General features: G+C 32.3%; 2 protein-coding genes across 12 annotated transcripts in view; one reads left to right on the top strand and one right to left on the bottom strand.

The window, feature by feature from the left end:
- stck (LIM zinc finger domain containing stck) overlaps nt 1–5,119 on the bottom strand; it is a 48,590-nt gene extending 43,471 nt beyond the window's left edge. The window contains exon 1 of the mRNA XM_035367889.2: nt 4,897–5,119. The gene's annotated coding sequence lies outside the window, so the exon portion shown is untranslated. The remainder of the gene's footprint in view (nt 1–4,896) is intronic.
- A 1,379-nt stretch (nt 5,120–6,498) lies between these two features.
- Nucleotides 6,499–15,098, top strand: part of HemK2 (HemK methyltransferase 2) — a 53,364-nt gene continuing 44,764 nt past the window's right edge. The window contains exons 1-2 of one of the 11 annotated variants that reach the window (XR_015042929.1): nt 6,499–6,915; nt 8,296–13,208. Coding sequence is in view for 3 of the 11 variants with exons in the window: in XM_085823199.1 (XP_085679325.1) it covers nt 6,868–6,992 (125 nt within the window). In the remaining 8 variants the exon portion in view is untranslated. Of the gene's footprint in view, nt 6,993–8,295; nt 13,209–15,098 lie in introns of all 11 variants that reach the window. The other 10 variants (XR_015042930.1, XR_015042928.1, XR_015042927.1 and 7 more) reach the window with 10 other exon arrangements.

The following is a 15,098-nucleotide window of genomic DNA, read 5'->3' as shown; positions in this document are numbered from 1 at the left end:
GAAATTTCAAGAGGGAATGAAGTTAATTTATGTAAAATCGAATAGCAAAAATTATTTGAAACCTTGCTTTTAATTCACTAATAAAACAGTATTTCTGATAGTGCACACAAAAATTTTTTTCTAATCTTAATAGAATAGAGTACTTTATCTTCTGTTGAAATAAAAGTTCAACTTTAATTCTCCATATTAAAGTCATAATATAAAAAATTTTCTAAACTGTTAAATAATGTATAGATTATTCTCTGTACATGATGAAAATTTGCACGCATTTTATACTCCGTATAATTTTGTAGAATTAAAAGAAGCAATGTGACTTAACATTCCCTTTCACCTCCCTTGTCCTTATACGAGGACCTTGTCCTTATTATTCCCTTTCACCTTATACGAGGCACACTTCCCTTTGTAACATAAATATAACAACAAAGTTTGTTTTTAATTATATTAATTTTATTTTTATTTACCCTCTTTACGGTACTATTCCTTTTTGACGACCGTAAAAAAATTGCAGCGAAAATGTATGCACAAAAGTGCCAAATCTAGCAAGCGCGCACATTTAACAGTGCGCCAAATCTAACGTATGTGCCGATTTCAGATTGGGTAAGTTTATGAAATGTTCTATATTTCTTAAGACACCATTGAAATACTAGTTTAATTTTTAAAAATCCTTTTTTGATTTTAAATTCTTTTTTGATATTCTATGGATTTAACAATTCATGGAAATTGCCCACGACGAAAAGTGTGCAATAGAATTTTGGGTAAAGTGCAGAATCACCCACTGCTTGACACGTTTTTAAGAATTGCACATACTCGGTATCCATGTACACATCGACCTATTTTCCCTTAAAAAAAAAAATCCCAGAATTGCACAAAAATGGCACTGTACACACCCTTGACTTTATCTATGTACACATTGACCTATTTTCACTTAAAAAATGAAAGAAAATTGACAAAAATCCAGTTCTTTTTACACTTGTAAAAAGCGGAAAACAAATAATTGGGCGATTCTGCAATTTACCGATAATTTTTCAAAGAAAAGGCATCATTCATTATAGAAAATTATGTTTGAGCAACATAAAAAGGCTAGTTGACATAAAAAAGGCTAGAGCTTTTTATCTCTTGCAACAGATCTACACCTATGGTTTTCAGGATGCCTTTCACAATATTTTTATTGCCCTGCAGATTTACTCTATGCTTCCAACTACATCCGCAAGCTGTAAGCGAAGTTTTAGCAAATTAAAACTTATTAAAAACTATCCGAGATCATCGATGAGCCAAGAGCGTTTATCAAGTCTCGCAACAGAAAATCAAACAACACATCGAGTTAATTATGACAATGCCATAGATTTATTTTCAGAACAAAAGGCTCACAGAGTAAAATTTTAATTCTGTAATATTTTAAGAGCATTAGGTAAGAACTTAAAATTATTATTGAAATAAGAATTATGAAAAGAAGTACAAACACTAACCTTTTCCTTTCAGCAGTAGCCCGTATTGTTGTTGTGTATAGCTAATGAAAGTTAGTTACGTACTTAATTAGCTCATCTATTGTGCTAACTTATGTAAACTATTGTTTGTAACTAAAGATCATTTTTTTTTACTAGTGCATAATCAAGTGTATCGAAAAACGTATATAATTTTAAAGGTACCGTAAGGTATTTCATTCTTTAAACATAACATTTTTGCTAAAATCTTCTTTAAACTTAACATTTTGTATAAGCATAACTATACAAATTGCAATTATCCATCACACAATGAATGTTTCTTTTATGCGGAAGGGTCCCGTTTTTCAATTTGTATAGAAGTGTGTCGAATTACTATCAGTGTGCTGTCAAGGAAGGTTCTGAATGTAAACAAAAACACTCCATCTGGAGACCGAAGCCCTCGGAGCAGTGCTTCACTCGCAGTGCGGGGTTGGCCCCTCCTTTCTTTGTTACCTCCATGGTCTGGCTAATTATTGTTGCAAATATTGCAAAATTGTATATTTCAGAGAAAATGATTATTACAGTACAAAAATAGTCTTTTGCATCAATATGTAAATATTTATTATGTTATCGGGCTTTGTGAGAACGATAGTAGAGTTCTTGAGTAGACTACATGAAGGTGTTATCGTGAAATGAATATTTAACGTGCTAGGTTCAAGTTACTGTTAGTATCAAGAAATTGGTTCAAAATTATTCAATTCATTCTATTAGTGATTTGCTTATATTTGTAATGAAATTTTTTATTATTTAGTACAGTCTGATTTCCATTTTTGTGCTGTGCTGAACTATTTTAGTATTTAGTGCTGAATCGTTTTCTATTAACATCATTTATTAGTGTGAGTAGGTATTGTTGCAAATATTGAAAAAAAATCCCCATTTCAGAGAAAATGTAAATTTTATAATTTCAGTGCTCTGGAGAAGTAACTGCATTAAGAGGGTCTGCATGGGTTTTTAATTATGTAACTTTTGGTATGTATATTTGGCCACCAGCAGCTGAGATGTAAAGTCTGAACACTGGTAGTTCGGTCGGGGGTTAGAATCAAGCGAATCAGCTGGCTGCATGGGTGTTTTTGCCGTTTCGCTTATGCGTAACTTGCATATGAGCCAATTACTCTTAGAAAGACATCTTCCCTCTTAGGCAGGTAGCTCTCTTATGTTTTGCCATAAGTAAAGACACTAAACCATTTCTTATGTATATTTCTTTTAGAACAAAAGTGGCACATAAAGAATTTCTTACTATAAAATGGATTTTACATTTTATCTAAAAAACTACCTATTTTTATGTTTATTTAAAAAACTAAAATTTGTTACAGAAACTTAAAGAAAGATGGGTAAGGGCGGCAATTTTAGGTTTTTGCCCCACCTAAGAAAAATGCTAAATCCGGCGCTGCTACAACTTATTAAGAATACTGTATAGTTGCTCTTTTTAACAGTATATCACATTGTAATAAACAGCACTTACTGCTTTTGTTGGTATCTCTTCTTCTGGTGATTTTCTAGTAGTTTTCTAGTAGATCTTACTAGTCTTTCAAGCAGCTATACTTAATTTTAATGTTAACATTTTTGACGAGAATCTTAATTTTCGATTTTTCGACAGTTACAAATATGTTTTCACAATGAAAAGAGAGGCCAAAGAAAATACAACAGTTTCTATAAACATATTACTTAAAATCTTTAAATGTAATTCTTTTCTTCTCTTCCTTCCAATAGTTTTGCCATTTTTCTATGTCCTGATTTAGTAACACAAAACATACGATAAAAGATTTGGTAAAAGTATAGTATATTTATGGGTACCCCTTGGCAAAAATTGGCGGTAAATGGATACCGAATTTGTGCAATTCTTTGGCATGTTATTTTGTCTTTATGTAGCAGCAATTTTTGGAAATTGCCACTACACAAAGACAAAATAACAAGTCAAATAATTGCACAAACTTGGTATCCATGTATACATTGATCTATTTTCATATAAAAAACATTACAGAATTGCCCAAACTAGGCATTGCAATTTTCACTTAAATATGGATAAGGACTTAATATATTAAAATATGGATAATCACTTAAATATAGACCCTTTACAAGGGGTCCACATATTTTCACTTAAAAAAACATCAGAGAATTGCACAAACTTGGCATTGTGCACTCCCTTTGTCCATGTACACATCCATACATTTTCACTTAAAAAGTCAAAGGAGCACCCAATTCTAGGTAAAAGTATAGTAATGAAACATTCAGTTACTCAGGTTACCATAAAGGAAGCAACAACTTAGAGATAAACGAAACAATTTTGCGATAATACAAGGGGTACCCTTCAGTCTACTCTAACCAAAGATTCTTCTCTATGGAAAAACATCAACTTTAAAGTTTAAAAGTGCCTTGTTCAATACTTTATTTTCAATTTTTTTAAGATAGATGCATTTTTTTAGTACTTTGATTTCTTAAATTTCATGCATTGAATCTTACACACAAACAGAGCTACAATTTTTTGAAAATATAAATTCAAAAATAATATAATAAAAACATAATTAACTAATTATAAATAAGTTTAGAAACAGAAGAGAGATTTTATAAGAAAACTTTAAAAGAAGAAAAAAAATTAACAATAAATTATTGATTCATTGAATTATTACCACAAACTATTAATTGTTTTAAACATATAAAAACATTGTTCTTTTCACCTCCCAAAACATACAGTTCTCCTATAAAACAAACATTGATCTACACTTTAATTTAAATTTTAATTTGGTGTTCTTTCTTTCCACATATGTACACTGAAATTAAGCCCTGAAACTACTTTATTTACACTTCAGATAAGCTAGCATAAGTATACAAAGTAAAAAGTAAAGTATACAAATTCCAATCTATTAATTCCAAAGAAAAATTGTTAATAGATTCCCAGTGAACAGAAACATATGTTTAGAATTTTTCTGCAAAACAAAGTCAGAATATGACATTTCTAGTAACTTGTTACAAAACATACGCAACGCACAATCATTACTTATTAAGAAGAAGGAACTCTTCTAACTCTGAAATAAAAGCAAACGTCAAATAAGAATAGGAAAATGGGTATTTTATTTGAATGTAAACATATTAAGATATGATTTTAATTTTTTACGATTTAGCAATGGTAATACAGATCAAGTCACATTGTTACCATTTAAAAGAGTTCAAATACATTTATTTATGCATTGAAGTATAATTTATTTAATTAATGCATTACATTTTCCCCAGTTTATTGAATTAAATATATATTTTCATTTTAAACGGATAATTTAACAAACATCAGGTAGTGAAACGAAAGAGATCCCACCCATGCCTCCGAAAAGCAACCACAACAAAAATACGAAATCTGAAACCGTTATCACTTGGTGGACTTTGGAAAGGTACATAAAAGATAAGGATAACAAACACACCTTACCTTATAAATGCAACTGATATAGTTCAACTAAACACACGGTTCACAATTACCAGAGCCTCTTATTCATGAACCGTACGCACTCAATTCAATGAATGAGGTGTTATGTTCGGGCGTAGCGGGCGTAGGAAGCGTTTCACCGACAAATAAGGAGAAAGAAAATGAGCAAAAAGATTGCGTCAACACACCCGTCTCTGTGACTGTAAAAGCAACATGTCATTATTCAAATAGTGAGATAAACTGAGGTTCAAATATAATTTAATTCATTTAATTAAGTTAAATTTTGAAAAATTATTTTAACTCAATAGAGGTTACTTCACTGAAGAACACTGAAGAAGAAGAGGCAGTTTACCAAGCATATTTTTATGAACTGATTTTACGACTCTACATCCTTGTTCGATGGTGCTGTTTATTAAGCGATTGTAGCCAAACATGTTAGGGCTGTCTATCTCTCTCTAGTGATGCAGGAATGCTTCATTAGAGAACTGTATAAACGAAACTGGCTGTCATACTGATACAGATTGAGAAAGTCACAAAAGTCCAACGCAGATCATCCGGCAGGAATCGAACTCGATTTTACAATTATCAGTGTTTTGACGTCTTATGAATTACTTTGATGTAGACTATTAGCTATTCTTTATAGATTTAATGGGTTTCTGCTCTACAAAATATTAATATAATTCAATTCAAGCAGCCAGAAGATAAAACTGAGTTTATTTTCCAAGATATTTTTCAATTTGAAAGTTAATGTCCGTTCCTGTCTTTTCAGGACATTTTTCGCAATGAATTTACAATATACCTTACTATTGTTTTATTAAGAATATATCTATTGAGCAAATAAAAACACGAATTTTTACTCTGCAGTATGCTTTGCATACGATTTTAAAGAAAAAAAATGTCGTTACACAATTAATTATTTTAGTACTTCAATATTTGATAAAATATTACTATTACTTTAATATTTCTAATTCAATGCTCTACTCACAGGGTAAAAGAATTCGATAAAATTTTTATTGTGTTATTTTTGTATTATTATTGTTATTACAGCGTTATAAACTGTTTCGTAATAAGAGTTAAATTTGAAAGTAGGAGTAAATTTCACTTTGCTTCTGTTAGAAAATGCTATTTTGTCAGAGAAGGTTTTCTAGGATTGTCCATTTTGTGACTAGCATTATCGTTATGTTAAAAACTGATAGATTCGATGAAGTTTGGTTTTTGAATATTTTGGCCAGCCATTGGTTTTTAAAAGTAAGGCGGAGAATCTGCATTGCCTAAGAAAAATTCATACTGAGTTATTCTGAAATATTTCTGATTTCTTTAATAAACTGGATTACAATTTTAAAATAAAATGTTCCAAGGAAAGTTTATGTTTAATCGCTGATTACGTGTGATTTTTTATTTCCTTCTTATATCATGAAATGGACTTTTACCGTAGCGCTAGCAGCTTAGAGATACTTCTAATATTAAAGAAATTAGAATTAATAAAGGATTTATATAAAGAATTCACATTTTTAAATATTTTAATATAGCGGAAACAGACAGACAGTTGTCTTGTTTTCCACTTGCTAGGTCTTTCTGCCCACAGGGCGAAAAGTCCAACTTAAAGAAGAGGGAAATTTTGTTTGACAGAATATTAATTTCATAACGTTTGATACGACAATCATTAATAACTCATTAATGCCTTCAATTATTAATAACTGTTTCAATTTCTTTACCTGTCTTACACATATTCAACTTAATTTTTCACGGTGGCGTTGCTGTGTCGCTTCAATTCTTCAAATTAAAATTCTTTGCAAGTACAAAAAAACCCTCAACTCGAGATAGTAGTTGTTTCCGCGAAATTTATCTGTGGAATAAAGTGAAAAAGTACTGCATAGAAACTGATTTAATACTGCATTCTGATTAATTGTTTACTTAATTCCCCATTATTTGAAATCGGCTCTGAAATCCGAAACCGAAGTGTAATAATAAGTAATGGATTTAGCTGATTATAGTGTTCTATCTAAAGAAACATTTAAAAATGTATATGAGCCTTCAGAGGATACCTTTATATTAATTGATGCTCTTGAAAAAGATTTATCGCTAATTAAATCTCTAGCGTTTGTATTCCATTAATTTTATTGTATTTACTAATACCATAGTATATCTATTTATCAAAACTGCATTTATAATGTAATAACCTTTTTTAATGTTATAACGTAATTTTGAGGTTATGTAATATAATATAAAATGTGTACTAGGAGTAGTTTTTAATAAATTTGAAAAAGGTGCTTATTATGGGCATGCATACATACATTTCTAAATCCACGAATTCTAGGATTTTTTTTTAAGTGAAAATAGGTCGATGTGCACATGGCTACTGAGTATGTGCAATTCTTGAAAACGCTTCAAGCAGTGGGTGATTCTGCACTTTACCCAAAATTCTATCGCAGACTTTTCATTATAGGCAATTCCCAAATTGTTAAATCCATAGGATATAAAAAAAAAATGAATTAAAAATTAAACTAGTATTTCAATGGCGTCTTAAGAAATGTAGAACTATATAAACTTACGCAATCTGAAATCAGCGCGTACGCTAGATTTGACACGCTGTTAAATGGGCATGTTTGCTAGATTTGGCACTTTCGCATATACATTTTCGCTGCGTTTCAGCTTGAGTATAGGACCCCCATTGGCGACTTTTGGCTTGGCGCACTTTTTGGACGGTTGTTTTTCTGGTAACCCAGCAAATTCTAGAATACTCGACTTCGGCAACTCTGTCGCATTCACGTGTGTTTTAAACTGGAAAGTGTCATTTCTTTGAAGGAGCAAAATATTGTTGTATTCAACAAATTTCTCCAAATTGTAAGGGACATAAACTAGGCAGAGCATAGGATTTCTTTGTAAATTTAACATGATTTTGTAAACTTGACTAACTTTCCAGCATTTCTTTTATTCTTAATTTAAACATGTATTCTGAACTCCTGTTTTCAGTTTTATAACTTAATACTTGCGTTTTCAATATTGCTGCTTAAAATATGCCTCGTACTTGTGTATTTTTAAACTTTTCTTTACTTTTAATTTAAACATGCATTCTTAACTCCTATTTTCATATTTTTAATTTAAACATGTATTCTGAGCTCCTATTTTCAATTTTACAGCTTGTAATTTGTATTTTCAGTATGACTGCTAAAAGTGTGTCGTTATTTATTTATTTTCAGTTTCACTGTTTAAATATATATTCTAAATTTGTATTTAAAATTTTTCTTGTTAAAATGGGCATTCTAACATATATTTTCAATATTACTACTTGAAATATGCCCGTACTTACTTATGTACCTTCAAATTTGCTGTTTAAACATATATTCTAAAATTTTTTCTGCTTAAAACGTGCTTTCTAACTTGTATTTTCAATTTTAACAGCTTTTTCATGGCTTGGCGACCAAAAGCCAAAAAATTGCCAATGGGGTCCTATACTCAAGCTGTTCCTTTGCTGCAATTTTTTTACGGACCTCGAAACCGAATAGTACCGTACTTTGTTTTCACAGATGATACTAGTAAGGAGGATGGAATTTCAGTTGCTTGGAGAAATTAAAGAAGGCTATGTCAGTAATATTGTAAAAATCAAGAAAAATAATAAATTGTGTTGATAGTTATGTAAAATTTTCCTATTATAAATTTTTTGGGATTAGAGTAGACTGAAGGGTACCCCTTGTATTATTGTGAAGTTGTTGTTTCATTTATCGGCAAGTCAAGGGGCTGGTGGCAAGCCAAGTTTGTGCAATTCTCTGATGCTTTTTTGAGTGAAAATAGGTCGACATATACATGAATAAAGCCAATGGAGTGCATAGTGCAATTCTGCGGATTTTTTTTTAAGTGAAAATAGGTGTGTACATGGATACTGAGTTAGTGCAATTCTTTGACTTATCATTTTGTCTTTGTGTAGCACCAATTTTTGGCAAATATATTTTCTAATATTTTTGGCGCTAAAATGACTGCTATACAAAGCCAAAAAAACAAGTGAAAAATTCCATAAACTCGGTATCCATGTACCTCCAATTTTTGCCAAGGGGTACCAATAAATATATTTTTACCTTTTTTTTTTTTATATTTAATTATAATATTTTTCTTAGCCATTGCGAGTGTAAACTTTTTACTGCATAACAAAGATTACACCACATTGATTTTTTAATTAATTTTAAGATATGTATTGCAGTTCTTTAAGGTGATTACTTGGCTAATCTTTGGAATATGGTAACAGGCAGTTTGGCGACATTTTGGTAAGGCGATAAAGGTTACTAGCTAGGACTTTAGCAGTGTACATGGATAAAGTCAAGAGTGTGTGCAATGCCATTTTTGTGCAATCCTGGGATTTTTTTTAAGTGAAAATAGGTCGACGTGTACATGGATGATACCATGTATGTGCAATTCTGAAAAACGCGGCAAGCAGTTTGTTTTTTTGCACTTTCTCGCAATTTCGCACCTAATCGAAGTCATGATTAAGCACTTTTGTTCCATAAAAGTTCTAGCATAAGCGTAATTCAGCTAGCAGATTGTTGGAAAAAAATGTTGAGTAAAAGTAAAAAAAAAAACAGCCTTTACTTCTTGAAAACAAAATGGCGTTCAAACAAAAACTAGCAGGTTGCTGTAGCAGGGTTGGTCACCAAATTTTCACCAAAAAATCGCCAATTTATCATAATCCAAAGATTAACCGATTACTTCTCTGTGCGATATTATTTCTTTTATGATATCTCAATAAATTTTGTTCTATTCAGAAATATTTACGATTCTTATGTATGAAAGTTTTACATTAACAACTATCATTTAATTAGTTTATTATTCTGAGAAAAACTGTGAATAAAGTGTTTGTTAACAAGATTTTTTTCGCAAAACTATATGTAAAATTTTTTATTTACCGACGACTGAGAAAGATAAGAGCAGCAGACACATTGCAGTGTATTTTCTTAACATTAATCTCTTGTTACTGAGAAGTATAAAAATATCATTGCATGCATGCGGGTTCATTATGAACTGAATGCTCAAGTCCAATGAAAAATAAATAAAATTTATTATTATCCAACCAATAAAACAGAATGCTTGAATTTCTTCAGCGATAATTGTACAATATCTCACAGTAATTATCTTGTAAACTACTATAATGTTCAACAGAACTGAATTCAAAAACAGAGAAATGTAGAGAAAGCTAATCTGCGAATTCGCTACAGTAAACAAACAGCAGTTTTCTAAACCAAACTCCAGGGGTGTGCTCCGGGGAAACCCCGGAATTCCGGGGATTTTGAACTTCGATACCCGGAAATTCCGGGGATCATCGTTCAAAAGGAAATAGGAATAATAATGAATTATTTATTTTGATCTGAATAATTTTGTTTGCTTTGAAAGCAGAAAACGCAAGGTCAGTGTGTGTGGTGAAAACTTTTCCTTTCTTTCTCCAAAGGCAGTGATAGTGCATGAAAAGGGGGGGGGAAAACTTCTTTTTTGTTCTTTCCTGATTGCGAGTTATGTCTCATTCCCCCAGTACTCGGACATTCTCTTTTGGATTCTTTTCGGCAAGTAAGCGTGGCAGAAAAAAAAGGGAGAGACTTCGTTCGACCAGATGTGCGATTACGTGACTCTGGGTTCAAAGGTCTTATCTCTCCTGGCGTGGCGCCAATAAGTAGAAAAGGGGGATTTTTCGCTGTATTAGCTATTTGTCATTGATCGCTTCTCAACTTTTTTTTCTCCACTGTGTAAAATTTTCGTTTCATTTATTGATGCACGTGTAAATTTTTCGTTTCGTTTATTGAAATATTTTTTTATTTATGTACGCAAGAGAATTTCACTATAAAATTTCTCGATATAAATAGTGATATTATACAATTAGAAGAAGATGTCCGGAATGCATTTAGGTGGAATTGGATTGAATAGAGAGATGGTAATGGGGATACCATCGGCACATGGTGCAAGAAAATAAATGTTGCTGGACAAGCATATTGTGTTTTTAACTCACTGCTGAAGTATGGTGGGGAAGGATTCAAGGCTTTCACAAATCATTCTAAAACTGTGACGCACATAAAATATTCAAAGTGCATTAGACATTCAATGACTTTAAGTAATTATGCTAATTCAAAAAATACTGATGACTTACTGGAGACTGATGCTCGGCCATTGGATATAGTGACAAGAAAAGCACGCCAAGAGGTATTAATAACTTCGTTTATTGCCGAGAATTCTTTTTCTTTCAATGTAGCTCCCAATTTAATTGAACTCTGCAAACAGTTGAGCCGCGATCAGACGGCACTAAACTCGTTGGAAATGTCCAGGACTACTGCATGTTATAAGATGAAATATGGGCTTGCAAAAACTATTAAGGAAAATATCATTAAAACTTTAAAAGGAGACTCCATTTTCTCTAAATTTGGATGAAAGTACTAGCAATGCTCAAGAAAGTATACTGGGAATATTGGTGCAGTTTTATGACAACAATCAAAATGAAGTTGTAGTTCATCATTTTGCATCTCTAAAGATGGAATCTTGCAATTCAGAAGCTGTTTTTAAAGCAGTTGTTAATACTATTGAAGATAATAATATTCCATGGGCAAACTTAATTAGTGTATTAATGGACTCATGTAACACCATGCATGGAAAAAAAAAGGATGTTGAAACCAGACTACGATCAAAGCACCCCACTTATTAGATATTGATGGTGACACATGTCACACAGCTAATAACTGTGCAAAAAAAATTTGCTTCATGTTTTGATAGATACTTAGAAGATTTGTTTGATGACATCTATTTTGATATGAAAAGCTGCAGTAAAAGAGAAAAATTTTTCAAAATCTGTGAATCCCTTGCCATTAAAAAACTTAAGCCCTTGAAGAGACCAGATCATAGGTGGGTGTACATTTTATGTGTTTTAGAAAGAATCAAAGGTCTGTGGGATGCTCTTATTGCATTTTATTTTCACTACTTGTATAAAACTGATAAAGGGGATCATTTTTCTTATGTTGAAACTGTATACAATAAAAGAAATATTTCTGCAGCTCAGAAAAAAATTGTTGAAGAGGTGTATTCTTGCTTGCATTCCCAACAACTCACAAAGGATGCTTTAGCTCGGAAAAAAAGAATACTAAATGGGTTATTTGTTATGCAAAACAAAACTTTATTGCATATGGCATTATATTCAGCAGTATTACCAGAGTTCAACACATATATTAAATTATTTGAAACAAAAAAACTAATGCTTCATTTAATACATTCCAGTATTTATAAATTGATGGCAAAATTTTTCTCTTTTTTTATGAAGCCAGGAAATATAGAGTGCACATCTTATAATGATTTATTAAAGGTTGATGTCACAAATCCAGAATTCCATCTACATAGCAAAGTAATATTTACTGGTGCAGAAGCTTCCACTCTCCTGAAGAAATTATCAAAAAATCATCCAATAGCAAAAGAATTCCAAATTTCTCTGATGAAAGCTTATACTAATACAGCACAGCATATGAAACAGAAATTACCCCTTAAAAATTCATATCTAATTAGTTTTACAGCATTAGATCCAGAGCTAAGAGGTAAAACCAGTACAATATTAGCTTTTGAAAAATTATCATCTTTTATGTCTCATATTTTTAGTGATAATGAAAAGTCAAAAGTAGAAGCTGAAATAAGGTTATACCAGAGTGATATTGATATCACCAAAGAAATGCTCTACACATCTGATGAAAGTGGAAATCAAGTCAAGTGTACAGTTGATAAATATTGGTCTAAAGTTTTTAATTTAAAAAATGATTTCACTAATGATTATAAGTATCCCACATTGGCTAAATTGGTCAAAGCCTACCTTAGCTGCTTCAATGGCCCATTAGTGGAAAGTGCATTCAACTTAATGGATACACTTGTCACTGACTATAGAACCTCTCTTAACATTGATTCCCTAGATGCAGTGCAGACTATTGAATATAATTTAATGGTTTCTAAAGAAACCTCATGTGAAAAATATGGCTAAAAAAATCCAGTGACTGATCCAATTCACAAAGATCTCTTACTGAATATGAACAGAAGTTGGAAAACATATCAAGAGGACTTAAAAACATGTATTTCAGATGAGTCACCTATAAAAGTCCCTAAAAAAACATTCTACATTACAGAAAAGCAAACTGCTTCTACCTCTGCATGTGCAGTTCTCGAGGAAATTTCTTCAACTGTAAATGAGGAAAATAAAAGTCAACCTTCCTGCAATTATGAAGTTCACCACAAAAGAAAGAAAAGCCCACAAACATCAGAAAATAAAAAAAAGCAGCAGAAATTAGATAATTTTTTTTAAAGAATTAATTCAGGTAATTTAAAATATTTACATAAAATGTAGTAGTTTATATGTTTGAAAATTTATGGTTATTAATTTTGCAAAAAAAGTAATTCATTGAACTTTTATAATTAGGTCATTCAATACTTCATAATTGTAATTTTTCATTTCTCTCCCCCCCCCTTCTCGAAACTCCAAAATGTCGGTAGTAAGTCCGTAAAAGTTTCAGGGGATTTTTTGGGGTCCCACAAACACCCCTGAAACTCATAAAACAACAGCTAACTAAGAGGTTTTCATGCTGCTTATATAAGCTTTTTAAATGCACTAGAATGTTCTAGCTATTTTTCGAAATATAAGAATTTATTAAATGTTAATTTTCTGGCTTAGCTTTCTTTTAGTATTCGTCACACTCTGCACTGCACGGGGAATAAAACAATTTAATTTATAATTCTACTAATATTAGTTATTTAAATATCAAATCCATAACACTGCCCTCTTTCCAAGGACTGCACATCCCGAGCAGTACAATCCCTCGACAGGAAGCCAAACTTACAACTAAGGCATCAATGCAATAATAAACATTACGTTATAATAACAATCAACATGAACAATAAAGCCAATAAGTAACTTAAACAAATCAAATACACATTTAGAAACAAAAAGGATCATGGTCTTGCACTATTTACAATTATTTACACTACATACTGTGGCCATATTAATGAGCTAATCTATCATAATGACTGTAGGTTTAGAGTTCAATAACTTACGGATCCGAACCATGACGTCATTCAGCCTGTTTAGGACTGTGTATAATATATATCTGTTTAGGACCTTCCCAAAGAGACTGTAGTTTCGAACAGAGTCCTTTCCGTTGTGTCGGATTCCACAACCACACCTTGTCCCCTTTGTGGAATTGATGTCCAGTAGCTCTTGTGTGGTATCGGGTCTTCACTTTCTCCGTCACCAAGTTGACTCGCTTTTCTGCAGAACAGTGGATCCCTTCAAACCAGGCCTGGACATCTTGGATGTATTCCTCAGGCGATGAAGTTACATAGGTAGGGCGACCAAAAGCCGGTCACAAGGCAGATAAAGGTCTGGGGCAAAGGATAGCCGATAGTCTGGCTTTTCTCTTCGACCGTAGTATGATTTTGGCAGCTTTCTGAGTAGGGTCTTTCACATGAGACGTCGGCATTTTCAGGCTATGATCCCTTTTCAGGATGTATAGTCATGTCCTCAGATGCTAAGGACAGCTTGTTGTTTTTGAAGTCTAAGGAAAAATTGCTTTTCCTTAAAAAGTCCAATCCGAGTATGCATGGATCTGTGATATCTGCCACATATGTCCTGTGATGGTAGGCAACACTTCTAAACGTGATGTTCATGTTTAACTTCCCAGCTATGTTGATTTTATCATCAGACGCAGTCTGAAGGGTAACACAAGACGGCATCCAAATAAGTTTATCTTTAAACTGTTGAGCTAAATCTGTCCGAATAATAGTAACATTAGCTCCTGTGTCAATGATCATATTGCAAGGACTCCATCGATATGCCCATTGATGGACAATCTGTTACTGTTGGCACTCACTGTAGAAATCTTGAGCGCTTTAAAACAAGGTTTTTCATTATCTGGCAACTTCCATTCCTCAATATGGTCATTAATATGTTTCCTGCGTTGTTGCTGAGAAATGGTCTCAATTTCTGTGCTCTGGGGTGTTCTGCAGTTCCTTCGCCCGTGGCCTTCAGCTCCACAGTTCCAGCCATTTAGTTTCTTGTCTCTCCATTTTTGTCCAATGGCATTTAATTGCCTGTTCAACTTGTCTGTCTTATTTTCCGTGCTCTGGGGTGTTCTGCAGTTCCTTCATATGTGGCCTTCAACACCACAGTTACAGCACTTTAGAACTAGTTTCTTTTTACTTCTGTTCCATCT

This window comes from Stegodyphus dumicola, chromosome 9 (assembly GCF_044657685.1).
Source record: "Stegodyphus dumicola isolate Sdum_Otavi_A_Nest chromosome 9, ASM4465768v1".
NCBI classification, from domain to species: Eukaryota; Metazoa; Arthropoda; class Arachnida; order Araneae; family Eresidae; genus Stegodyphus; species Stegodyphus dumicola.
Note: the sequence above shows the minus strand (reverse complement) of the source record. Positions and strands in the feature narration are given on the sequence as shown.